The sequence below is a fragment of the Zonotrichia leucophrys genome, unplaced genomic scaffold (genome assembly GCF_028769735.1).
Source record: "Zonotrichia leucophrys gambelii isolate GWCS_2022_RI unplaced genomic scaffold, RI_Zleu_2.0 Scaffold_366_51237, whole genome shotgun sequence".
NCBI classification, from domain to species: domain Eukaryota; kingdom Metazoa; phylum Chordata; class Aves; order Passeriformes; family Passerellidae; genus Zonotrichia; species Zonotrichia leucophrys.
This window is the reverse complement of record NW_026992571.1, coordinates 24,071-51,237: the sequence shown is the minus strand read 5'-3', so window position 1 is coordinate 51,237 and position 27,167 is coordinate 24,071. Positions and strand designations below refer to the sequence as shown.

At 44.8% G+C, this 27,167-nt stretch overlaps 2 protein-coding genes across 2 annotated transcripts; one reads left to right on the top strand and one right to left on the bottom strand.

Annotated features, from left to right (window-relative positions):
* Positions 1 to 248: 248 nt before the first annotated feature.
* LOC135441605 (maestro heat-like repeat-containing protein family member 1) lies at positions 249 to 7,077 on the top strand (the record flags this gene model as incomplete). Its single annotated transcript, XM_064701164.1, has 4 exons — positions 249 to 371; positions 4,340 to 4,486; positions 6,678 to 6,704; positions 7,054 to 7,077. Coding segments are annotated over 4 exons (321 nt in total), but the record flags the coding sequence as incomplete, so codon positions are not given.
* Positions 7,078 to 7,276: 199 nt separating this feature from the next.
* Positions 7,277 to 19,559, bottom strand: LOC135441604 (transmembrane protein 145-like; the record flags this gene model as incomplete). The annotated part of the gene is made up of 12 exons (XM_064701162.1): positions 19,518 to 19,559; positions 18,347 to 18,421; positions 17,339 to 17,416; positions 16,574 to 16,660; positions 15,537 to 15,638; positions 14,265 to 14,349; positions 13,222 to 13,293; positions 12,598 to 12,666; positions 11,847 to 11,927; positions 10,034 to 10,112; positions 9,394 to 9,487; positions 7,277 to 7,585 (listed from the first exon to the last, which is right to left on the bottom strand). Coding segments are annotated over exons 1-12 (1,173 nt in total), but the record flags the coding sequence as incomplete, so codon positions are not given.
* Between the last annotated feature and the right edge of the window lie 7,608 nt (positions 19,560 to 27,167).

Sequence of the window (27,167 nt, the reverse complement as noted above, 5' to 3'; positions counted from 1 at the left end):
TCCTTGGGGTTCCCAGCTGAAATCTTGGAATTCTGTGGAAATCTTTCTGAAATCTTGGAATTCTCCAGAATCCAATTTAAATGACGAAATTCCAAGGAATCCTGACTAAAATCTTGGAATCTCTCTAAAATCCTGGAATTCCTTCCCAAAATGTTGGGAATTCCTTCCATTCCAGTTGGGAATAAATCCTGGAAAAAGCAAATTTTGGGAATTTCACTGCAGGATTTTATTCCCAAAAATCCTTCCAGGGTCTCTTGTTGTGCTTTGGGATCTGTGCCCGGAACCACCTGGAGGAAACTTGGGAGAAATTGGAGGAATTTGGGAAATCCGACGTCTTCAAGAAATCCCTGGGGTTGTTCAGCATCTTCAAGGTGGGAATTTGGGGAAAAATGGGAAAAAAATGGGGAAAAAATGGAAAAAAATGAGGAAAAAAAGGGAAAAAAAGGGGAAAAAATGGGGAAAAATGGGGGAAAAATGGGAAAAAATGGGAAAAAAAATGGGAAAAAAATGGGAAAAAATGGGAAGAATGGGGAAAAAATGGGGAAAAAATGGAGAAAAATGGGAAAAATAGGAAAAAAATAGGAAAAAAATGGGAAAAAATGGGAAAAAAATGGGAAAAAATGGGAAAAAAAAGAGAACAAATGGGAAAATAATGGGGAAGAAAAACGGAAAAAATGGGGAAAAATGGGGAAAAAATGGGGAAAAATGGTGAAAAAATGGGAAAAAAATGGGGAAAAAATGGGAAAAAAATGGGAAAAAAGGGAAAAAAAAGGGAACAAATGGGAAAATAATGGGGAAGAAAAACGGAAAAAATGGGAAAAAATGGGGGAAAAAAAGGGAAAAAATGGGGAAAAAAAGGGGGAAAAATGGGAAAAAATGGGGAAAAATGGGAAAAAATGGGAAAAAAAAGGAAAAAAATGGGAAAAATGGGGAAAAAAATGGGGAAAAATGGGAAAAAAATGGGAAAAAATGGGGAAAAAATGGGAAGAATGGGGAAAATATGGGGAAAAATGGGAGAAAAATGGGAAAAAATTAGGAAAAAAATGGGGAAAAAATGGGGGGAAAAATGGGGAAAAAAAGGGAAAAAATGGGAAAAAAAAGGGAACAAATGGGAAAATAATGGGGAAGAAAAACGGAAAAATGGGGAAAAAATGGGGGAAAAAAAGGGAAAAAAATGGGGGAAAAAAAGGGGGAAAAATGGGAAAAAATGGGAAAAAAATGGGAAAAAAGGGAAAAAAAAGGGAACAAATGGGAAAATAATGGGGAAGAAAAACGGAAAAAATGGGAAAAAATGGGGGAAAAAAAGGGAAAAAATGGGGAAAAAAAAGGGGGAAAAATGGGAAAAAATGGGGAAAAAATGGGAAAAAATGGGGAAAAATGGGAAAAAAAAGGGAAAAAATGGGAAAAAAATGGGAAAAATGGTGAAAAAATGGGAAAAAATGGGGAAAAAATGGGGAAAAAATGGGAGAAAAAATGGGAAAAATGGTGAAAAAATGGGAAAAAATGGGGAAAAATGAGGAAAAAATGGGAATTCCCAGGAGCAGCTGAGAGAGGTTTCAATTCATTTTCTCTTAATTTTCCGTGAATTTTCTGGGAATTTTTTGGGATTTCCTGGGAATTTTCCAAAGAATTTTCTGGGAATTTCCTGGGAATTTTTTTGGAAATTTTTTGGGAATTTTTGGGAGTTTTCTGGAGAATTTTTAGGATTTCTGTCGCCCATTTTCTCCCCCCATTTTCTCGTATTATCCCCCCATTTTTCCCATGTTCCTTCCTATTTTTCCCCTCATTTTCCCAATTTTTCTCCCTTCCTTCCCTCCTTCTTCCCCATTTTTCCCCCCAATTTTGCACAAATTTTCCCCAATTTTTCCTCAATTATCCCCCATATTTTTCCCCCATTTGCCCCATTTTTCTAAATTTATCCCCCCAATTTTCCCCCTAATTTTCCCCATATTTTCCCCCATTTTTCTATATTTATCCCCCCAATTTTCTCCATATTTTTCCCTACATTTTCCCCATATTTTTCCCCCATTTTTCCATATTTTCCCCCCTAATTTTCCCCATATTTTTTCCCCATTTCTCCCCATTTTTCTTTATTTTTCCCCCCAATTTCCCCCATATTTTTCCTACATTTTCCCCATTTTTCTTTATTCATCCCCCCAATTTTCCCCATAATTTTCCCTACATTTTCCCCATATTTTTCCCCCATTTTCCCCATTTTTCTATGTTTATCCCCCCAATTTTCCCATATTTTTCCTCAATTATTCCCCATATTTTCCCCCATTTTCCCCATTTTTCTATATTTATCCCCCAAATTTTCCCCATATTTTCCCCCCATTTTTCTTTATTTTTCCCCCCCAAATTTCCCCATATTTTTCCCCCATTTTCCCCCCATTTTTCTGTATTTATCCCCCCAGATTTTCCCCATATTATTCCCTACATTTTCCCCATATTTTCCCCCATTTTCCCCATTTTTCTTTATTCATCCCCCCAATTTTCCCCATATTTTCCCCCATTTTTCTATATCTATCCCCCCAATTTTCTCCATATTTTTCCCGACATTTTCCGCATATTTTTCCACATTTCCCTCCATTTTTCTATATTTTCCCCCCAATTTCCCCCATATTTTTCCTGCACTTTCCCCATATTTTCCCCCATTTTCCCCGTTTTTCTTTATTCATCCCCCCAATTTTTCCCATATTTTCCCCCCATTTTTCTCTCTTTATCCCCCCAGATTTTCTCCATATTATTCCCTACATTTTCCCCATATTTTTCCCCTATTTCTCCCCATTTTTCTATGTTTTTCTCCCCAATTTTCCCCATATTTTTCCTCCCCAATTTTTCAATGTTTTCCCATGTTTCCCCCCAATTTCTCCATGCTTTTCCCCATATTCCCCCCCCAATTTTTCCATATTTTTCCCATGTTTCCCCACAATTTTCCCCGTTTTTCTCCATATTTCCCCCTCAATTTTTTCATCTTTTTCCCCATGTTTCCCCCCAATTTCCCCATGTTTTCCCCCATGTTTCCCCCAATTTCTCCACGTTTTTCCCCTTATTTCCCCCCCACTTTTCAATGTTTTCCCCATGTTTCCCTCCAATTTTTCAATGTTTTTCCCATATTTCCCCCCCAATTTTTCCCTGTTTTTCCCCATGTTTCCCCCCTATTTTTCCATCTTTTTCCCATACTTCCCCCCCGTTTTTCCATGGTTTATCCCATATTTCCCCCCAATTTCTCTATGTTTTTCCCCATATTTCCCCGCCCATTTTTACATGGTTTATCCCATGTTTCCCCCCAATTTTTCCATCTTTTTCCCCATATTTCCCCCCAGTTTTTCCCTGTTTTTTCCCATGTTTCCGCCCAAGTTTTCCATCTTTTCCCCCATACTTCCGCCCAATTTCTCCATGTTTTTCCCCTTATTTCCCCCCAATTTTTAAATGTTTTCCCCATATTTCCCCCAATTTCTCCATGTTTTCCCCCATATTTTCCCCCCAATTTTTCAATGTTTTCCCATGTTTCCACCCAATTTTTCTCTGTTTTTCTGCATGTTCCCCCCCAATTTCTCAATTTTTTTCCCCGTATTTCCCCCCCTGTTTTTCCCCATATTTCCCCCAACTTTTCCATGTTTCCCCCCAATTTCCCCATGTTTTTCCCATGGTTTATCCCATGTTTTTCCCATGTTTCTCCCCCAGGAGAGCAGCGAGGCCGATCTGGAGAAGCAGTGGCCGCCCTGGTGCTCCCCCCCCATTCTCCCATGTTTTTCCCCATATTTTCCCCCCAATTTCCCCATGTTTATCCCATGTTTATCCCCTGTTTTCCCCATGTTTATTCCATGTTTTCCCCATGGTTTATCCCATGTTTTTCCCATGTTTCTCCCCCAGGAGAGCAGCGAGGCCGAGCAGGAGAAGCAGCGGCCGCCCTCGTGCTCCCCCCATTCTCACATGGTTTTTCCCATGCTTTTCCCATATTTTCCCCCCAATTTTCCCGTGTTTTCCCCATATTTACCCCATTATTTTTCCCCAATTTCCCCATGTTTTTCCCATGGTTTATCCCATGTTTTTCCCATGCCTATCCCATGTTTCCCACCAGGAGAGGAGCGAAGCAGAGCAGGAGAAGCTGCACGCCGCCCCTGGTGCTCCCCCAATTTCCCATGTTCTTCCCGTGGTTTATTCCATGTTTTTCCCATGGTTTATCCCATGTTTTTCCCATGTTTATCCCATATTTATCTCATGTTTATCCCATGTTTTTCTCATGTTTTTCCCCATATTTTCCCCCCAATTTTTCCATGTTTATCCCATGTTTTTCCCATGTTTATCCCAGGTTTTTCCCATGTTTTCCCCCCAGGAGCGCAGCGAGGCGGATCAGGAGCGGCTCCGCGCCGCCCTGGTGCTCTGTTACGGCCGCGTGGCGGCGGCGGCGCCCCCGGAGCTGCTGCGCTCGCGCCTGGAGCAGCAGCTGCTGCAGCGGCTCCTGCAGCACTCAAAAACCAAGGTCAGAAACCCGGATTTCATCGGGAGTTTATGGGAATTTATCGGGAATTTATTGCACATTTATTGGGAATTTTTGGGATTTTTTGGGGGGATTTTTTGAGATTTTTTTGGAATTTATTTTGAATTTTTTTGGGTTTTTTTTTGAATTTTCTGGTAAATTTTTGGAGAATTTTTGTGGATTTATTAGTAATTTATGGGGAACTTTTAGGGATTTCTTGAGGATTTTTGGGGGGATTCTTTGAGATTTTTTTTTAATGTTTTTGAATTTTTTGGGGGTTTTTTCGAATTTTCTGGTAATTTTTTGGGGATTTTTTGTGGATTTACTAGGAATTTATTGAGAATTTTCGGAGATTTTTTTGGGGGGATTTTTCCGGTTTTTTTGGGGGGATTTTTCGGGATTTTTTGGAATTTTTTGGATTTTTTTTTAGTTTTCTGGTAAATTTTTGGGGAATTTTTGTGGATTTACTAGGAATTTATTGGGAATTTTGGCGGATTTCTTGAGGATATTTTGGGGGGATTTTTCAGGATTTTTTTGGAATTTTTATGGAATTTTTTAAAATTTTCTGGTAATTTTTGGGGGAATTTTTGTGGATTTACTAGAAATTTATTGGGAATTTTTGGGGAATTCTTGAGGATTTTTTGGGATTTTTTGGGGGGATTTCTTTGGAATTTTTTTAAAATCTTTTTTTATTTTTTTTAAATTTTCTGGTAATTTTGGGGGGAATTTTTGTGGATTTACTAGGAATTTATTGGGAATTTTTGGGGATTTCTTGAGGATTTTTTGGGACATTTTTTTGGAATTTTGGGGGATTTTTGGGGAATTTTTTTGGGTTTTCTCCTGATTTTTTTTTGATTTTTAAAACATGTTTTTTAAATTTTCTGAGAATGTTTTAGGAATTTTTGGAGAATTTACTGGGAATTTTTTGAGAATTTGCATTTTCCAAGAATTTTCTGAGAATTTTCAGGAATTTTTGGATAATTTTCTGGGAATTTGACAGAAGTTTCCAAACATTTTCTGGGAATTATTGTGGATTTTTTTGGGGGGATTTTTTTTCAAATTTCTGGGGGAATTTTAAAATCAATTTTTAGTGAATTTTCAATGACCGGTGGTGCCCCCGGAGCTGCTGCACCAAAAAATGAGAATTTAAGAGAATTTACCCAGAAATTCTTGGAAAATTTATGGCAATTTATTGGGAATTTATTGCAGATTTTATGGGAATTTTTTGGGAATTTTTTCTGATTTTTGTTGAATTTTTATAGAATTTTTTTTTTATTCTTTTTCTAATTTTCTGGAAATTTTTGGGGAAACTTTTGGGAATTTTAAAGGATTTTTTGGGGAATTTTGGGGGGATCTTCCAAGAATTTTCTGAGAATTTTCAGGAATTTTCTGGAAATTTTACAAGAGTTTTCTGGAAATTTTACACGAAGTCTCCAAACTTTTTCTGGCAGTTTTTTGGGAATTTTTTTTTTAATTTGCAGAGAATTTAATGGGATTTTTTTGGGAAATTTTGAGGGAATCTTGAAAAAAAAATTTAATTGAATTTTCAATGAGCGGCGGCACCTGGAGCAACTGATCAGCACTGGGAAATTTATTGGGAATTTATTGGGAATTTATTAGGAATTTTATGGGAACTTACATGGAATTTTTGGGGAATTTTTGGAGATTTTTTTTTTTAAATTTCTGTGAATTCCCTGTGAATTTTCAGAGAATTTTCCAGGAATTCTGCCTTGGAATTTCCTGGGAATTTTTTTGCACTTTCCAGGAATTTTCTGGGAATTTTTCATGAATTTTTTTTTTAAATTTTCCATCAATTTCCTGGGAATTTCATGGGAAATCTTGAGAATTTTCCAGGATTTGTTGGGAAAATTTTTTTTTTTTTTTTTAAATGTCATTCCAGGGGTTTTGAAAGTTTCGGGATTGGGTTTTTCCCCTTGGAATTTCATTTCTTTTTCCGATGGAATTTCATATTTTCCAATGGAATTAATTTTTTCCTACTGGAATTATTTTTTTCAGGGGGAATTCTGTTTTTTTTTCCAAGGGAGTTTTACTTTTCCCACTGGAATTTCGATTTTTCCAAATTGATTTTGGCTTTTTCCCGGTTGGAATTTCATTTTTCCCGCTGGAATTTTGCTTTTCCCAGTGAAATTTGGGATTTTCCTGATGGGGAATTCTGTTTTTTCCACTCATTCAGGTTCTGGGAATAAAAGTAGAGACCAAGGTAGGGAATTTTGGGATTGGCCTTGGGATTTTTTCCTTTTTCTGCTTTTTCTTCGCATTCCGGCCTGGAAGTGCTTCCCGAGAAAAATCCGGAATTTCTGGGGAAATTCCCAGGAAAATTCCCAGGAAAAGGGAGGGGAAAAGGAAATTCTGGAAATTCCAGCCCAGAATTCCATGATCCCAAAATTCCATTAATTCCCCGACCCTAAAATTCAATAATTCCATTTTTCTGGAATTCCGCAACTTCACAATTCCATAAATTCCATATATTCCATGATCCCAGAATTCCACAATTCCAGAGATTCCACGATCCTGTAACTCCATAATTCCCTAACTCCATTATTTTGTAGCTCCACAATCCCAGAATTCCATAAATTCCGTGATGCCATAATTCAGTAATTCCAGAATTCCAAAATTCAATATTTCCCTGAATCTGTAATTCCACAATTCCAGCATTTCCATAAATGTCACAATTTTCACCCCCAGGTGTGTCCAGGTGCCCAAATCCCCAAATTTCCACCGATTTTCCCCAAATTTTCTCCTATTTCCCTCAAATTTCCACCAATTTTCCCTCAAATTTCCACCGATTTTCCCCAAATTTCCACCAATTTTCCCCAAATTTCCACTGATTTTCCCCAAATTTCCACCGATTTTCCCCAAAATTCGACCGATTTTCCCCAAATTTTCACCGATTCTCCCCAAAGCGCACCAGAAGGCGTAGGCGCCCAGGAAGGGCAGGTAGAAGGGGCGGCGCTCGGGGACGGCGCTGAGCGTGGCGCCCACGGCCCCGCAGAACCAGGCGAAGGCTCCGAACTGCAGCGCGATCAGCCCGTACCCGGCCGGGGACTCATAGGTGTACAGCACCTGGCCAGGGTCAAAAAACTGCACAAAAATAACAGGAATTATCCCCGAAATATCAACAAATTATCTCAAAAAAATCTCCAAAAAAATCCCCCCGAAAATGCCCCAAAAATGCCCCAAACTGCAGCGCGATCAGCCCGTACCCAGCCGGGGACTCGTACGTGTACAGCACCTGGCCAGGGTCAAAAAACCGAAAAAAAACTACAGGAAATATCCCCAAAATATTCCTAAAATATCCCTAAAATATCTCCAAAAAAATCCTCAAAATATCTCCAAAATATCCCTAAAATATCCCTAAAATATCTCCAAAATATCCCTAAAATATCCCCAAAATATCCCTAAATTATCTCCAAAATATCCTTAAAATATCCCTAAAATATCTCCAAAATATCCCTAAAATATCCCCAAAATATCCCTAAATATCCCTAAAATATCCCCAAAATATCCCTAAATTATCTCCAAAATATCCTTAAAATATCCCCAAAATATCCCTAAATATCCCTAAAATATCCCCAAAATATCCCTAAATTATCTCCAAAATATCCTTAAAATATCCCCAAAATATCCCTAAAATATCCCCAAAATATCCCTAAATTATCTCCAAAATATCCTTAAAATATCCCCAAAATATCCCTAAATATCCCTAAAATATCCCCAAAATATCCCTAAATTATCTCCAAAATATCCTTAAAATATCCCTAAAATATCTCCAAAATATCCCTAAAATATCCCCAAAATATCCCTAAATTATCTCCAAAATATCCTTAAAATATCCCTAAAGTATCTCCAAAATATCCCCAAAATACCCCTAAAATATCCCAAAAATATCCCCCAAAATATTCCCCGAATACCCCAAAAATATTCATAAAATATCCCCAAAAATGCCCAAAAAACCCCAAAAAATTCCCAAAATATCCCCAAAATATCTCCAAAAATCCCCCAGAAAATGCCCCCAAAATAGTCCCAAAATATCCCCAAAATATTCCACAATTATGTCCAAAATCTCCCCATATTTTCCCCCAAACACCTCAAAAATAATCCCAAAATATCCCCAATATAAGGCAAAAAATCTCACAAAATATTCCCAAAATAGTCCTAAAAAATCCCCAAAATATCCCCAAAAATGCCCCAAAAATCCCCCAAAATATCAAAGAAATCTCCCAAATTCACCCCAAAACATCCCAGTTTTTTTTTGGTTTTGGAAATTTTGGTTTTTTTGAAGATTTGGGATTTTTGGGATTTTGGGATTTTGTGGTTTTGGGGAATTTGGGAAATTTTGTGGTTTTAAATTTTAGGGGTATTTTGAGGTAAATTCGGGGTGAATTTTGGGTTTTTTGTGGAGAATTTGGGGTGAATTTTGGGGTGAATTTTGTGGATTTTGAGGTGGATTTCTGGGGGTATTTTGGGGAATTTTTGGGGTGAATTTTGTTTATTTTGAGGGGGATTTTTGGCGGTATTTTGGGCAATTTTTGGGGTAAATTTTGTGGATTTTGAGAGGGATTTTTGGGATTATTTTGGGCATTCTTGGGGTGAATTTTGGGGTGAATTTTGGGGTGATTTTGTGGATTTTGAGGGGGATTTTTGGGGGTATTTTGGGCAATTTTTGGGGTGAATTTTGGGGAGAATTTTGTGGATTTTGGGGTGGATTTTTGGGCAATTTTTGGGGTGAATTTTAGGGGTGAATTTTGTGGATTTTGAGGTGGATTTTTGGGCAATTTTTGGGGTGAATTTTGTGGATTTTGAGGGGGATTTTTGGGGGTATTTTGGGCAATTTTGGGGTGAATTTTGGGGTGAATTTTGGGGTGAATTGGGGCCGTTTTGGGTCCGACCTGAGCCTCGTAGGTGAGCAGGGCGATGTGGGCGATGCTGTAGAGCGTCATGTAGACGGACAGACGGACGGAGTCCCCCGGGCTGATGCGGCCCCTGAGGGAGCACAGAGTGACCCTGAGTGACCTCTGACCCCTCAGTGACCCCTGAGCGACCCCTCAGTGACCCCAACCCCAAAAACCCCCCCAAAAAAATCCCAAAATATTCCCAAAAAATCCCCCCAAAATCCAAAACAAATGCCCCAAAAATCCAAAAAATGCCCCAAAATGGCCCAAAATGACCCTGAGTGACGCCTGAGTAATCCTGGAGTGACCCCAGCCCCAAAAATCCCCAAAAAATCCCCCCACATTTTTTAAAAATCCCCCCAAAATCTCAAAAAACTCCCCCAAAATACCAAAAAACCCAAAATCCTCCAAAAAAAAAATCTCACCAAAAATGCCCCAAAATGGCCCAAAATGACCCTGAGTGACCCCAACCCCAAAAATCTCAAAATAATCCCCAAAAATTCAAAAAAAATCCAAAAAATCCAAAAAAAAAGGAAAAAAATTTGAAAAAAAAATCACAAAAAAATGCCGCAAATGACCCTGAGTGACCCCTGACCCCTGGGTGACCCCTGGGTGACCCCGGTGACCTTTGACCCACCTGGTGACGGTGAAGCCCTTGCCCAGCAGGATCAGCATCAGGAGGAAGATGAGGAAGCTGATGGAGAACAGGAGCTTCCCTGGGGGGGCAAAGATCCCCCCAAAATCCCCCCAAATATTCCCAAAACAGCCCCAAAAATCCGCCCCAAAATTCCCGAAAATCCACCCAAAAATCCCCCAAAATACCCCAAAAATATTCCCCAAAATCCTCCCAGCAATTCCCAAAACAGCCCCAAAAATCCGCCCAAAATATTCTCGAAAATCCACCCCAAAATTCCCAAAAAAACCCCAAAAATCCACCCCAAATCCTCCAAAATATTCCCCAAAAATAACCCAAAATATCCCAAAAATATTCTCAAAAATTCACCTAAAAATTCCCAAAAAAACCCAAAAATCCACCCCAAATCCTCCAAAATATTCCCCAAAAATAACCCAAAATATCCCAAATATATACCAAATAATTCACCTAAAAATTCCCAAAATAGCCCCAAAAATTCCCCCAAAATATTCCCAAAAATCCACCCAAATATTCACCTAAAAGTTCCCAAAAATCCACCCCAAATTCCCCAAAATATTCCCCAAAAATATTCCCAAAAATTCACCTAAAAAATCCCAAAACAGCCCCAAAAATCCACCCAAAATATTCTCCAAAATATTCCCCAAAAATAACCCAAAATATCCCAAAAATATTCCCAATAATTCACCTAAAAATTCCAAAATAGCCCCAAAAATCCACCCCAAAAAATTCCCCAAAAATTCTCAAAATCCCCCAAAAATATCCCAAAAAATTATCCCTAAACCCCCCTAAAAATCCCGTTAAAAACCTCAATTTTTGCCCAATTTTTCCCACATTTCACTGAATTTTTTTTCCAAAATTTCTCCCAATTTCCCCAAATTCCCGATTTTTCCAAAATCCCCCAAATTCTCCCAAAATCCCCCAAATTCTCCCCAAATCCCCCCAAAAATCCCTTTAAAAACCCCAAATTTTGCCCCATTTTTGCCCAAATTTCACTGAAATTTCACTGAATTTTCACTCAAATTTCGCCCAAATTTCACCCAATTTTCACCCAAATTTCCCGGAATTTTTTCCCCCCGCATTCCCGAATTCCCGATTTTCCCAAATTCCCGGAATTCTCCCCAAATCCCCCAAAAAATCCCCCCAAAAATCCCTTTAAAAACCCCAATTTTTGCCCCATTTTTGCTCTGTTTTTGCCCAAATTTCACCGAATTTTCGCCCAAATTTCACCAAATTTTTTCCCAAAATTTTCCCCAATTTTCCCCCGAATTCCCGATTTTCCCAAATTCCTGGGAATTTCCCCCAAATCCCCCCCTAAATCCCTTTAAAAACCCAAATTTTTGCCCCATTTTTGCCCAATTTTTGCTCCGTTTTTGCCCAAATTTCACCCAAATTTTCACCCAAATTTCACCGAATTTTCCCCAAATTTCCCGGAATTTCCCCCCGCATTCCTGAATTCCTGATTTTCACAAATTCCTGGGAATTCTCCCCAAATCCTCCCCAAAAAATCCCTTTAAAAACCCCAACTTTTGCTCCAATTTTGCCCAAATTTCACCGAATTTTCACCCAAATTTCCCGGAATTTTTTCCCCCCGAATTCCCGATTTTCCCAAATTCCCGGAATTCTCCCCAAATCCCCCAAAAAATCCCTTTAAAAACCCCAATTTTTGCCTGATTTTTTTACCCAATTTTTGCCCAAATTTCACGGAATTTTTCCCAAATTTCCCGGAATCTCCCCCCGCATTCCCGCATTCCCGATTTTCCCGGATTCCCGGGAATTCTCCCCAATTCCCGCCTACCCGCCAGCTTGAGGGCGCCGTGTCCGACCCCGTACCATCTGTACTGGCCCCAATAGACGCAGCTCAGGAGCAGGCTCAGAACTGGGGAGGGGGCGGCAAAAGGGGGCTGAGACCCCTCCCCAAATTCCCCCCGAGACCCCAGACCCAATTTAAGCAAAAACCCCGAAATCCCCACAAAAAACCCCCAAAATTTGCCCCAAAAACATCAAAAATTGCCCCGAAAATTCAAAATTTCCACCCCAAAATTCAAGATTTCCACCCAAATTGCCGCCCCCAAAATTGAGGAGGGAGCGTCCAAAGGGGGGTGAGACCCCTCCCCAAATTCCCCTCGAGACCCCAGACCCAAATTATCCAAAAACCTCGAAATTCCCACAAAAAAACCCCAAAATTTGCCCCAAAAGCCTCAAAATTTGCCCCAGAAATCCCCAATTCCACCCCCCCGGACCCTCCTGAAATTTGGGGAGGGGGCGTCAAAAAGGGGGGGGATGGGGGGGTGAGACCCCTCCCCAAATTCCCCTCGAGACCCCAGACCCAAATGAACCCTCCCAAACCCCCTGACGCCCCCAGACCCAATTTCCTTCCCTGAAGCCCCCAGACCCAAATTAACACCCCCAAAACTCCCCAAAGCCCCCAGACCCAAATTCTTCCCCCCGAAGCCCCCAGACCCAATTTCCCCCCCAGCCCCAATTGCAGCCCCCAGCCCCACCTGAAGCCCCCAGCCCCACTGAAGCCCCCAGCCCCAATTGCTCACCCTCCAGGCCGGCGGCCGCCATGAACATCTTGTCGGTCGTGTGCAGCAGCTGCCGCCCCTTGAGCCGGTCTGGGGAGGGGAGGGGGCTCGGAGACCCCAGACCCAAATTCCCCCCGAGACCCCAGACCCAAAAAAAACGGAATTTTTAGAGCTCAAAAAGCCCAAAAAGAGCCCAAAAATCCCCAAAAAAATCCCGAAGTTTGGGACTTGAGACCCCTCCTCAAATTCCCTCCGAGCTCAGAGACCCCTCCCCAAATTCCCCCCGAGACCCCAGACCCAAATCCACCAAGGGACCCCAGACCCAAAAAAACCCCGAGATTTTAGAGCTCAAAAAGCCCCAAAAGAGCCCAAAAATCCCCAAAAAATCCGGAAAAAATCCCGAAGTTTGGGCCTTGAGACCCCTCCCCAAATTCCTGAGACCCCTCCCCAAATTCACCCTGAGACCCCTCCCCAAAAAAACCCCAAAAGAGCCAAAAAAATCCCCCAAAAATCCTCAAAAAGTCCCCAAAAAATCCCCAAAAAACCCCAAATTTTGGGCCTTGAGACCCCTCCCCAAATTCCCCTCGGGCTCAGAGACCCCTCCCCAAATTCCCCCCGCGCCCCCTCCCCAAATTGGGCGCTCACAGCCGCAGTAGCAGGAGAGGAGGAAGATGAGGCTGAAGATGAGCAGGAAGGTGATGTCGGTCTCCAGGATCCCTGCGAGGGGCGGGAATTGGGTCTGGGGGCTTCGGGACCCCTCCCCAAATTAACCCCGAGACCCCTCCCCAAATTGAGGGAGCAGCCAGAAAAAACCCGGAGTTTTTAGAGGCCGAAAAAGCCAAAAAAAGGGGAAAAATCGGAATTTTTGGGGTGAGACCCCTCCCCAAATTAACGGAGACCCCTCCCCAAATTAACCCCGAGACCCCTCCCCAAAAATTCCGGAGGTTTTTGGCCTCCAAAAGCCCCAAAAGAGGCAAAAAAAGCGCCCCAAAATGGCGTCAATGAAGCCCCCAGACCCAATTGAAGACCCCAGACCCAAATAAACCCCAAATAAACCCCAAAAAATCCACAAAAAATCCACAAAAGTCCGAAACAAAACCCCCCAAAAAACCCCAAATCCCCACAAAGCGAAGCCCCCAGACCCAAATGGAACCCAAATGAAGCCCCCAGACCCAAATCAACCCCCAAAAAATCACAAAAAAAACCCCAAAAAAGCCCCAAAAATCCTGAAAAACCAACCAAAAAAACCCCAAAAAACCGCAAAAGAAGCCCCCAGACCCAAATCGAAGCCCCCAGACCCAAATTCAAGCCCCCAGACCCAAATCCAAGCCCCTGAAAATCCCCAAAGAAACCTCAAATATCCCAAAAAAACTCCAAATAAATCCCCAGAAAAAGCCTAAAGTCCCCCCAAAAACCCCCAAACTGAAGCCCCCAGCCCCAAATTTGAAGCCCCCAGCCCCAATGGAAGCCCCCAGCCCCAAATTGAAGCCCCCAGACCCAAATAAACCCCAAATAGACCCTCCAAAAATCCCCCAAAAAGCCCCAAAAACCCCCAAAATCCCCCCAAAATCCCCCCAAAAACTCCCCAAAAACCCCCAAATCGAAGCCCCCAGACCCAAATTGAAGCCCCCAGCCCCAATGGAAGCCCCCAGCCCCAATTGGAGCCCCCAGCCCCAATTCCCGCGCACCGAACTCGTCGGCCGAGAAATGGCGCGTCCAGAAGGAGTCGCCGTTGGTCAGAACCATCTCGTACTCCAGCTCCAGCCCGCCGCCCTTTGGGGGAAATTCCACCCATTTGGGGATTTTTGGGGTTTTTTTGGGGATTTTGGGATTTGGGGATTTTTTGGGGTTTTTTGGGGGGGGGTTGTGGCGTTTTTTGGGGTTTTTGGGGGGTTTTTTAGGGGTTTATTTTGATTTTTTTTGGCTTTTTTTGGTGGATTTTTGGGAGGTTTTCCGAAAGGTTTTTTTGGGGAAGTTTTGGGAGTTTTGGGATTTGGGGATTTTTTGGATTTTTTTGGTGAATTTTTTGGGGATTTTTGGGGTTTTTTGGAGAGTTTTTTGGGGCATTTTTTGTGCTTTTTTGGGGCATTTTTGGAGGGATTTTTTGGGTTTTCTCGTGGGTTTTTGGAGGCTTTTTTTGAAATTTTTTTGGCGTTTTTTTGGTGTGGATTTGGGATTTTTTGGGGGTATTTTGGGGCATTGTGGGGGATTTTTTTGGTGGTTTTTGGGGTTTTTAGGATGGTTTTGGGGGTATTTAGGATGGTTTTGAGTTTTGAGAGGTTTTTAGGGAAATTTTGGGGTGATTTTTGGGGTTTTCAGGGTGATTTTGGGGTGAATTTCGGGGATTTTGGTCACTCACCCTGCACTTGCTGAGCGCTCCCGCACCCAGCTTTGGGTTGGATTTTGGGATATTTGGGTTTATTTTGGGGTATTTTGGGTTATTTTGATGGGATTTTTTGGGTTATTTTGGGATTTTGAGGGTTTTTTGGGTGATTTTGGGCTGATTTTTTGGGTTTTTGGAGTGATTTTTGGGGTGAATTTCGGGGATTTTGGTCACTCACCCCGCACTTGCTGAGCGCTCCCACCCCGAGCTTTGGGATATTTGGGTTTATTTTGGGGTATTTTTTGCTATTTTGGGTATTTTGATGGGTTTTTTTGGGTTATTTTGGGATTTTTGGGGTTTTGGGGATTATTTTGAGGGTTTTTTGGGTGATTTTGGGGTTTTAGGGTTGATTTTTGGGGTGAATTTCGGGGTTTTTGGGGTCACTCACCCCGCACTTGCTGAGCACTCCCACCCCGAGATTTGGGGCAGATTTTGGGATATTTGGGTTTATTTTGGGATATTTTTGGCTATTTTGGGGTATTTTGGGGTATTTTGATGGGGTTTTTTGGTTTTTTTTTTGATTTTTGGGGTTTTAGGGTTGATTTTGGGGTGAATTTGGGGGATTTTGGTCACTCACCCCGCACTTGCTGAGCGCCACGTACCACCAGCGCTCCCGCACCGAGCGGAAGCTGCGGCTGCTGGAGCAGCTCAGGACCCTCCCCGAGACCCCCGGCAGCACCTGGGGAGACCCCAGACCCAAAATTCACCAACCCGGGACCCCCTCCCCAAAAAAAACCCGGAGTTTTTAGACCTTAAAATGCCCCAAAAACCCCAAAAATGCCCCCAAAAAAGCCCCAAAAGCGCCAGAAGGGCCCGAAAAAAATCCCAAAAAAGCCACAAAAAAACCCAAATTTGGAGGGCTGAGACCCCTCCCCAAATTGCCTCAGACCCCTCCCCAAATTGCTCCAGATCCCTGAGACCCCTCCCCAAAATATCCCAAGACCCCTCCTCAAAAATATCGGAGTTTTTTGACCTTAAAAACCCCCCAAAAAACCCCAAAAAAGGCCCAAAATACCCCAAATTTTGAGAGCTGAGACCCCTCCCCAAATTCCCTCAGACCCCTCCCCAAATTCCCTGAGACCCCTCCCCAAAATATCCCCAGGTCCCCGAGACCCCTCCCCAAAAACCCCGAATTTTCAGACCCCAAAAGGCCCCAAAAAAGCCCAAAAAACCCCAAAATTTTGAGCCGAGACCCCTCCCCAAATGGCCCGGGAAGCCCCCAGACCCAATTCCCTGAGACCCCTCCCCAAAATTTCCAGCACCCCTGAGACCCCTCCCCAAATTCCCCGTTGTTTTTAGACCCCAAAACGCCCCAAAAATGTCCCAAAAAAGCCCCAAAAAACCTCAAATTTTGAGAGCTGAGACCCCTCCCCAAATTCCCTCAGACCCCTCCCCAAATTCCCGCAGACCCCTCCCCAAATTGCTCCAGATCCCTGAGACCCCTCCCCAAATTCCCCGAGACCCCTCCCCAAAAAACCCCAAGTTCAGACCCCGAAAGGCCCCAAAAAACCCAAAAACCCCCAAAAAACCCCAAATTTTCGAGCCGAGCCCCCTCCCCAAATTCCCCGGGACCCCTCCCCAGTTTCCCGGGAAGCCCCCAGACCCAATTCGCACCTGGCAGCCGGACCAGGCGTACTGCGTGGTCAGGTTGATCACCTGGTTGTTCTCGGGCCGGATCACCGACTCCTTGGCCAGGCAGTCCTGGAGACCCCTCCCCAAATTAACCCAAAATCACAGAGACCCCTCCCCAAATTAACCCGGGACCCCTCCCCAAAAAACCCGAATTTTCAGACCCCAAAAATGCCCCCAAAACCCCAAAAAACCCCAAATTTTGGGAGCTGAGACCCCTCCCCAAATTACCCCCGAGACCCCTCCCCAAATTAACCCCGGGACCCCTCCCCAAAAAACCCGAATTTTCAGACCCCAAAAATGCCCCCAAAAAGCTCCAAATTTTGGGAGCTGAGACCCCTCCCCAAATTAACCCCCCGAGAGACCCCTCCCCAAATTCACCAGCCCCAAAGCCCCCAGCCCCAAATACCCCCAAGGCCCCCAGGCTCAAATGAAGCCCCCAGACCCAATTGAAGCCCCCAGACCCAAATTCCCCCAAACTCCCCCAAAGCCCCCAGCCCCAATTGAAGCCCCCAGACCCAATTGAAGCCCCCAGACCCAAATAACCCCCCAAAGCCCCCAGCCCCAATTGAAGCCCCCAGACCCAAATATTCCCCAAACACCCCCAAAGCCCCCAGACTCAAATAAAGACCCAGCCCCAATTGAAGCCCCCAGCCCCAAATAACCCCCAAAGCCCCCAGCCCCAATTGAAGCCCCCAGCCCCAATTGAAGCCCCCAGCCCCAACTGAAGCCCCCAGACCCAATTCTCACCTTGCCCCCCCTCCTGTAGACCGCGGGCCATTGGGAGGGGTCGTCGAAGTAGAGCAGAATGTTCTGGCAGCACTTGGCCTGCAGGGAATTGGGGCTGGGGGCTTCAATTGGGGCTGGGGGCTTCAATTGGGGCTGGGGGTTTCCTTTGGGGCTGGGGGCTTCCATTGGGGCTGGGGGCTTCCATTGGGGCTGGGGCCTCAATTGGGGCTGGGGGCTTCCATTGGGGCTGGGGACTTTGGGAGGTATTTGGGGCTGGGGGCTTCATTTGGGGCTGGGGGCTTCAATTGGGGCTGGGGGCTTCATTTGGGGCTGGGGGTTTCATTTGGGGCTGGGGCTTCAATTGGGGCTGGGGGCTTCAATTGGGGCTGGGGCTTCATTTGGGGCTGGGGGTTTCATTTGGGCTGGGCTTCATTGGGGCTGGGGCTTCCATTGGGGCTGGGGGCTTCAATTGGGGCTGGGACTTCATTTGGGTCTGGGGGATTCAATTGGGGCTGGGGGCTTCCATTGGGGCTGGGGGCTTCATTTGGGGCTGGGGGCTTTGGGAGGTATTTGGGGCTGGGGCTTCCACTGGGCTGAGGCCTCAATTGGGGCTGGGGGCTTCCATTGGGGCTGGGGGCTTTATTTGGGGCTGGGGGCTTCAATTGGGGCTGGGGGCTTTATTTGGGGCTGGGGGCTTCATTTGGGGCTGGGTGAATATTTGGGTCTGGGGGCTTCAATTGGGGCTGGGGGTTTCAATCGGGGCTGGGTGAATATTTGGGGCTGGGGGCTGCAACTGGGGCTGGGGAATATTTGGGGCTGGGGGCTTTGGGGGAGTTTGGGGGATATTTGAGAGATTTTGGGTCTGGGGGCTTTGAGGGATATCTGGAGTGGTATATTTGGGTCTGGGGGCTTTGGGGTCTATCCGGGGTGATTTGGGTCTGGGGGCTTTGGGGGATACCTGGGGGGGTCTGTTTGGGGTGATTTGGGTCTGGGGGCTCCCCCCGCGCCCCCTCCCCAAATTTGGCTGACCTCGGGGTAGCGGAAGTGAAAATCCAGGCGGCCGAAATCGGAGAGGAAACAGAAACGGGTCAGGAACACCCAGTCCTGAAGGGAGACCCCAGACCCAATTCAGGAACACCCAGTCCTGCATGGGAGAGACCCCAGACCCAAATGGAGACCCCAGACCCAATTGGAGACCCCAGACCCAAATACCCCCAGGAAACAGAAACGGGTCAGGAACACCCAGTCCTGAATGGGAGACCCCAGACCCAATTCAGGGAGACCCCAGACCCAATTCACCGGGACCCCAGCCCAAGGAAACAGAAACGGGTCAGGAACACCCAGTCCTGCAGAGACCCCAGACCCAATTGGAGACCCCAGACCCAATTCACCGGGACCCCAGCCCCAGGAAACAGAAACGGGTCAGGAACACCCAGTCCTGAATGGGGAGACCCCAGACCCAATTCAGGGAGACCCCAGACCCAAATACCCCCAGGAAACAGAAACGGGTCAGGAACACCCAGTCCTGAATGGGGAGAGACCCCAGACCCAAATGGAGACCCCAGACCCAATTCAGGAACACCCAGTCCTGCGGAGACCCCAGACCCAATTGGAGACCCCAGACCCAAATACCCCCAGGAAACAGAAACGGGTCAGGAACACCCAGTCCTGAATGGGGAGAGACCCCAGACCCAATTCAGGGATGGGACCCCAGACCCAAATACCCCCAGGAAACAGAAACGGGTCAGGAACACCCAGTCCTGAATGGGAGAGACCCCAGACCCAATTGGAGACCCCAGACCCAAATACCCCCAGGAAACAGAAACGGGTCAGGAACACCCAGTCCTGAATGGAGAGACCCCAGACCCAATTCAGGGATGGAGACCCCAGACCCAATTCAGGAACACCCAGTCCTGAAGGGAGACCCCAGACCCAATTCAGGGATGGAGACCCCAGACCCAATTCAGGAACACCCAGTCCTGAATGGAGACCCCAGACCCAATTGGAGACCCCAGACCCAATTCAGGGATGGAGACCCCAGACCCAATTCAGGGATGGAGACCCCAGACCCAAATCAGGAACACCCAGTCCTGAATGGAGAGACCCCAGACCCAATTCAGGGAGACCCCAGACCCAATTCAGGAACACCCAGTCCTGCATGGAGACCCCAGACCCAAATGGAGACCCCAGACCCAAATACCCCCAGGAAACAGAAACGGGTCAGGAACACCCAGTCCTGCATGGAGACCCCAGACCCAATTCAGGGAGACCCCAGACCCAATACACAGAGACCCCAGACCCAATTCAGGGAGACCCCAGACCCAATTCACTGGGACCCCACCCAGAGACCCCAGACCCAATTCAGGGATGGAGACCCCAGACCCAAATGGGGACCCCAGACCCAAATAAAGACCCCAGACCCAAACGGAGACCCCAGACCCAAATTCTCCCCCCAAAGACCCTCCCAGACCCCACTCAAGCCCCCCCAGAACCGCCCCCAAGAACCCCCCCAAAACCCCCCCGGAGCCCCCAGACCCAAATCCCGCCCGAGACCCCTCCCCAAACCCCGCGGTTGCCATGGCAACGGCCGCGCGCCGCGTTCCCATGGCAACCGGGGCGGATTATTTGGGTCGGGGGTCCCGAACTGCCCCGGGACCCCCCAAAAACCGAGGGGGGGTGGGTGTCAATTGGGAGGGGGGGTCCGGTGAATTTTGGGGAGGGGTCTCCATATAATGGGAGAGGTCCGGGTGTAATTTGGGGAGGGGTCCCGACGTAATAGGGGGGTCCGATATAATGGGGGGGGTCCTGATGGAAATTGGGGGGGTCTGGTGGAATTTGGGGGGGGGTCCCGATGTAATTTGGGGAGGGGTCCCGATGGAAATTGGGGGTGTCCGATATAAATGGGGAGGGTCCGGTGTAATTTGGGGGGTCCGGATGTAATTTGGGGAGGGGTCCCGATGGAAATGGGGGGGGTCCGGTGAATTTTGGGGGGGGTCCCGTTATAAATTTGGGGAGGGGTCGCTCCCTCTCAATATCCCCGTGTTGGGGGGGGGGGGGGGTGTCGCGCTATAAAATTAAATTAAATTAAATAATAAATTAAATAAATCAAATTAAATTAATTCCAATTAAACCAATCAATCCCCCCCCCTGGTTTTGGGCTCCCGGGGGGCTCCGGGGTCGCCGCCCCTCCCCCACTGCCTGTGGGTGCTCTCGGGGTCGGGGGGGCCCCGGCCCTGCCCCAAAACCGCCCGGAACTGCCCCAAAATCGGCCTCAGCCTCAGCCCCGACAGCGAGCGGCCCTGCCAGGTGGGGAATGGGGAATAATGGGGGTTTGGGGGGAAAAATGGGGATTTTGGGGGGGAAAATGGGAGTTTGGGGAGAAAATTTGGGATTTTGGGGGGAAAAATGGGGGTTTGGGGGGAAAAATGGGGTTAAGCAGGGGAAAATTGGGAATTATGGGGCCAAAAATGGGATTTGGGGCAAAAAAAGGATTTTGGGGGGAAAAAATGGGGGTTTGGGGGGGAAATGGGAATTTGGGCAAAAAAATTGGGACTTTGGGGGGAAAAATGGGATTTTGGGGGGAAAAAATGGGATTTTTTCGGTGAGATTTGGGGGGAAAATTGGGATTTTTTTGTTGGGATTTGGGGGGAAAATTGGGATTTTGGGGAGAAAACTTGGGGATTTTTGGGAGGGATTTGGGTAAAAATTGAGGATTTTTGGGAGGGATTTGTGGGAAAAATTGGGATTTTTTTGGGGTGAGATTTGGGGGAAAAATTGGGAATTTTTAGGAGGAATTTGGGGGGAAAATTGGGATTTTGGGGAGAAAACTTGGGGGAAAAGTTGGGGATTTTTGGGAGGGATTTGAGAGGAAAAATTGGGAATTTTGGGGAGAAAACCTGGGGATTTCTGGGAGGGATTTGTGGGAAAAATTGGGATTTTTTGGGGTGTGATTTGGGGGGAAAATTGGGATTTTTTTCTTGGGATTTGGGGAAAAAATTGGGGATTTTGGGGAGAAAACTTGGGGATTTTTGGGAGGGATTTGGGTAAAAATTGGGAATTTTTTGGGAGGGATTTGTGGGAAAAATTGGGATTTTTTTTGGCGAGATTTGGGGGGAAAATTGGGATTTTGGGGAGAAAACTTGGGGGAAAAGTTGGGGATTTTTGGGAGGGATTTGAGAGGAAAAATTGGGAATTTTGGGGAGAAAACCTGGGGATTTCTGGGAGGGATTTGTGGGAAAAATTGGGATTTTTTGGGGTGAGATTTGGGGGGAAAATTGGGATTTTTTGGGTGAGATTTGGTGGAAAAATTGTGAATTTTGGGGGATTTTCGGGGGATTTTGGGGGCATTTTCGGGCTCGGCACTCCCTGAATCACCCAGACCTCTCTGAATTTTCCCGAATTTTCCCGATTTTCCCCGTTTTTGCAGGGCAGCTTCGTGTACGCGTTCGACGGGGTCCCGGCGCTGCTGGACGGGGGGGGTGCAGGGGGAGCCCTCCCTGCGGGGGGCGCTGTGCGGGGGGGGCGCCAACCACACCCTCAGCCTGGAGGCAACGTCAGGTAAACCCCAAAATCACCCCAAAAACACCAAAATGCACCCCAAAAACACCAAAATACACCCCAAAATGGCTCGGGACCAAAACCAATCACCGGAATCACCCAAAAACCCCAAGCTCACCTGAGCCACTCAGGTAAACCCCAAAATCACCCCAAAAACACCAAAATGCACCCCAAAAACACCAAAATCCACCCCAAAAATGGGCTCGGGGACCCCAAAAACCCCAAAATCCACCCCGGAATCCACCCCAAAAACCCCAAAATCCACCCCAAAAATGGGCTCGGGGACCCCAAAAACCCCAAAATCCACCCCGGAATCCACCCCAAAAACCCCAAAATCCACCCCAAAAATGGGCTCGGGGACCCCAAAAACCCCAAAATCCACCCGGAATCCACCCAAAAACCCCAAAATCCACCCCAAAAATGGGCTCGGGACCCCAGAAACCCCAAAATCCACCCCGGAAACCCCAAAATCCACCCCAAAAATGGGCTCGGGGACCCCAAAAACCCCAAATCCACCCCGGAATCCACCCCAAAAACCCCAAAATCCACCCCAAAAATGGGCTCAGGGACCCCAAAAACCCCAAAATGCACCTCAAAAATGGACTCGGGGACCCCGAAAACCCCAAAATCCACCCCAAAAACCCCGAAATCCACCCCAAAAACACCAAAATCCACCCCAAAATCCACACCCTCAGCCTGGAGGCCACATCAGGTACCAACCCCAAAAACACCGAAATCCACCCCAAAATCCACCCCTGCCCCCCCCAGCCTCAGCCTGGAGGCCACCTCAGGTACAAACCCCGAAATGCACCCCAAAAACACCAAAATCCACCCCAAAAACCCAGGGCCTACCACGTGGCTGCCCCTCCCCCGCCCAGCAGCAGCGGCTGGACGGGGGGGGGGAGATCTATCTGACTTCTTCGCCGCGACGTCCCAAAAATGAAGGAAAAACCACTAAAAAAACCCACAGAAAAATAATTTTAAATCTTTGCTAAATTTGCATTAATCTGCATAAATTTAAATCTTGTTAGTTAGGTTTGGATAATTTGGTTGTGTGGAAAAATGGGGCAAAAAAAGAGAGGAAAATCCACTCAAAACCCACACAAAATTCTATTTTAAATAAATTTGCATGTATTGACATAAATTTGCATAAATTTAACGACTCTCATAAGCATTAAAAATTAAGTTTAAAAAAAAAAAGAAATCAAAAGGGAACTAAAAATGATGAAAATGTAAATAAAAATGTAAAAATAGCACAAAAATCAAACTTTAAGTTTTCAATTAATTTGCATAAATTTGCATAGATTAAACAACAGCCGTGGATATTAAAAATTGGAGTTTTGAATACAGAAAATGAGGCAAAAATGAACAAGAGTTGTTGAAAATATCAATAAAAATTGGAAAATACCAGAAATGTTTAAATTTCTTTAAATTTGCATAAATTTGCATAAATTAGATAATTCCTTTGGATATTAAAACACATTAAAAAAATAAAAAATTAAGAGTTTAGAAGTCAAAAAATGATTCAAAACCGAACCAAAAATTTAAATTAAATTTGCTTTAATTGCCCAAATTTAATTATAAAGTATTAAACTAAATAAGTTTTTAATAAATTATTAAATATTTATTTAAATAATTTAATTTAATTTAATATTTCAACAAGAGGTTAAAAAATATATTTTGGACCTAAAAAGGACCAAAAATCCTCAAAATTTAAATAGAATATGTTTTTTCAATAAATATCAAATTTTAATAAATATTATTATTTAAATATTATTATTAAAATATTACAAATAAATAACAATTTTTTAATTAGGACAATATTTGAATTCTTTAAAGGCAAAACGGGATAAAATGCAAGAAAAACCCTCAGAAAATACCCTAAATATTAAATAAATATTTCAACAAAGAAATAATTTAATAAATATCAATAAATTAAGGAATTTTAATTAATTTTAAAATCGAGTTTAGTGCCTCACAAAAGAGGAAAAACACCCAATAAATAATTTAAATTCAATTACTTTATGCAAATTATTAAATATTTCTTAACCAGGTAAAATTTATTTTAATTTAGTTAATTAATTTTAAATTAGGCGGAATTAAACAATTTAATGCACAAAATGGGACAAAACCGCCCCAAAACTGCCTTAAAATTGCCCAAACTTAATTAAAATTAATTAAAAATTTAAAAACCTGAGGTAAAAGTTGCTTAAATTTAAGAAATCTGCGGCAATTCAACGGAATTTGAGGCAAGAAATCGTTTCAAAAGCGATTTTAGCCTTAAAATCACCCTGAAGCGCCTCACAAAAAATTAATTAAAGCTAATTAAGGAATTATTGAGTTTTTTAACGGATTAAACTTGGAGAACAGATTTAACGATTGAATTTAAAAGCGTTTTAAACCTCCCACCCCCCGAATTTCCCTCTTTAAATCCCCAAATAGCCTGAAATCACCCTCAGAGGCGCCAATTAGCGCCTTAATTAGCGCCTTAATTAATCGCCGCGAGCTCCGCGCCGCTAATTAAGTTAATTAAATTAATGATTTGAAGGAATTAATGGTTTAAACCGCCCCTGCAGCCCCCGAGCCTCGACCGCCACCAGCTCCGGACTGAGCCTGAGGGCGCCGCGCCGCCCTTTTTATAACCGCGGTAGCCCCGCCCTATTCCTCGCTTTCAGCCAATCACCTCGCCGATCCCCTCAGAAGAGCCCTCCTTTTTTCCCCGCCTTATTTTCCTAAACCAACCAATCAGCTCACTGCTCGCACCCCAGCGACGGATTTTGACCAATCAGAGTGGGGTAGAGAAAAGGCGGGAAACTCTCAGCGAATGGGAATGCCGGGTGCCTCACGGCGCCTGGCCAATCACAGCGCGGCGGCGGTGAGGGAAGAAGCAGCTGTGGGGGAGGGAGGAAGGGAAAAATGGCGGCCGGGAGGAGCCGGGCGAGGTTTGAGGGGTCCTGAGGGGATTTTGGGGTGAATTCGAGGGATTTTGGGGCGAGTTTGAGGTGAATTTGAAGGATTTTGAGGGGGATTTGAGGGATTTTTGATGTCTGTGAGAAATTTTGAGGGATTTTTAGGGGAACTTGAGGGAGTTTGGGGGTCCCGGGTGAGGTTTTAGGAGGATCCCTGAGGGACTTTGGGAGTCCTGGGTGGGTTTTCGGGGGCTCCCTGAGGGATTTTGGGGGTCCCAGATGAATTTTGGGGTGATTTTGAGGTATTTTGGGACACCAGATGGATTCTGGGGGAAATTTGAGCCATTTTGGGGGTTCCCTGAGGACTTTTGAGGAATTTTAGGAGGATTTTGAGGGATCCCGAAGGATTTATGGGGTGGAATTGAGCCAGTTTTAGGAGAATTTGAGTGATTTTGGGTGAAATTTAAAGGATTTTGGGGCTTCTTGATGGGATTTGTGGAGATTCCAGAGATTTCTGGGAGATTTGAGGGAATTATGAGGCGATTTGGGGCATTTTGGGGGAATTTAGGGATTTTTGAGGGGATGTTGGGGTTCCTGAGGGGTTTTGAGGGATTTTTGGTGGAATTTGAGGGTTTTTTGGGATTTTTGAGGGGATTTCGGTGCTCCCAGGTGAATTTTGGGGTGAATTTGGGACATTTTGGGTGTCCCAGGTGCTGTTTTCCCTCATTAACATAAAAGTCGTGGCTCTCCAGTGACAAATAAAACCTTTATTTGCATAAAAGTGGGCGTGGCTCAACAAAATAAACTTTATTTGCGTGACAACACAATTAATTTGCATGAATTAATTAATTTACAGCCTTCATTTGCATAAATTGTGTCCCCCTCACCCCTACCTTGCATTTACTTCTTTTTATGGTCATTTTTACCAAAAAAGGATATTTTGTCCATATATGGCAATCTCATTTGCATAAGGGTCCCAAAATTGCCCAAAATACCCGAAAATGACCCAAAACACCCCATAACTGCCCCATAATGACCTAAATTACCCCCAAATGTCCCAAAATTGACCCAAAAATCCCCCAATATTCCCCCAAATAGACCCAAAATTTCCTCAACCCAAACCCACCAAAATTTACCCCAAAAATCCCCAAAATTTATCCCACAAAACCCTTGAAAATTCCCCTAAAAACTCCAAACTTCCCCAAATTTATCCCAAAAAATCCTCAAAATTTTCTCAAAATTACCCAAAAATCCCCCTAAGTTTCCCAAAAATGCCTTCCAGCAGTGCCACAAAAAATGCCCCAAGATCTCACTAAAACCCCCCAAAATTGCCCCAAAATGACCCAAAAATTCCCTAAAAATTGACCCAAAAATGCCCCAAAATTGCCCCAAAAAATTCCCCAAAAATGCCCTGAAATGACCCCAAAATTCCATCAAATTGACCTAAAAATGCCCTTTAAAACCTCCAAAAAAGCCCCAAAATTTCTGAAATTTACCCCAAATTGAACCTAAAAATCTCCCTAAAAAACCCCAAGAAATCGCAACATTCCCCGGAATCACCCCACACTGACCCAAAATTCCCTCAAAATGCACAAAAGTCCCCCAAACTGCCCCAAAAAAACCACGAAATTCCCCCAACCCGCGGTTTCCCCCATATAAGGTCATTTTTTCCATATATGGTCATAGACACAATTACATCACCCTCATTTCCATATCCCCTTCAACCCCGCCCCCTGTGGGCGTGGCCGGGCGGGCGCTTCCTCCCTCAGCAGGCGGCGCATGCGCAGTTCGTGCTCGGTCCCGCTCTCGCCGAGCAGGGACCCCAAACTGATCCCAAATTGCACCAAAATGGCCCAAAATGATCCCAAATTGCACCCAAATGGCCCAAAATTATCCCAAACTGCCCATAAATGACCCGAAATTATACCAAAAACCCCCCAAAATTACTCAAAAATGTCCCCAAATTGACCCAAAATTAACCCCAGAAGGGCCACAGGAAGTTCCCTAAAATGATCTTAATGACCCAAAAAATGCCCCAAAAATACCAATAAATGCTCCAAAAAGCTCCAAAAATGTCCCAACACCGTCCTAAATATGTCCAAAAAAATCCCCACAAAAATGCCCCATGAAACCAAAAAAAATTACCTAAAAAATGCCCCAAAATTACCCACACTTTCCCCAAAATGGCCCAAAATAATGCAAAACCGTCCCAAAATATCCTGAAATGAACCCCAAAATTTACCCAAAGTAACCTAAAAACGCACCAATTTACCCCAAAGTGACTCAAAAAATCTCACTAAACCCCAAAAAAAAACCAAAATTGCCCAAATTTACCAGAAATTAACCCACGGTTCCCCAAAACTGCCCCAAAAATTCCCAAAGCC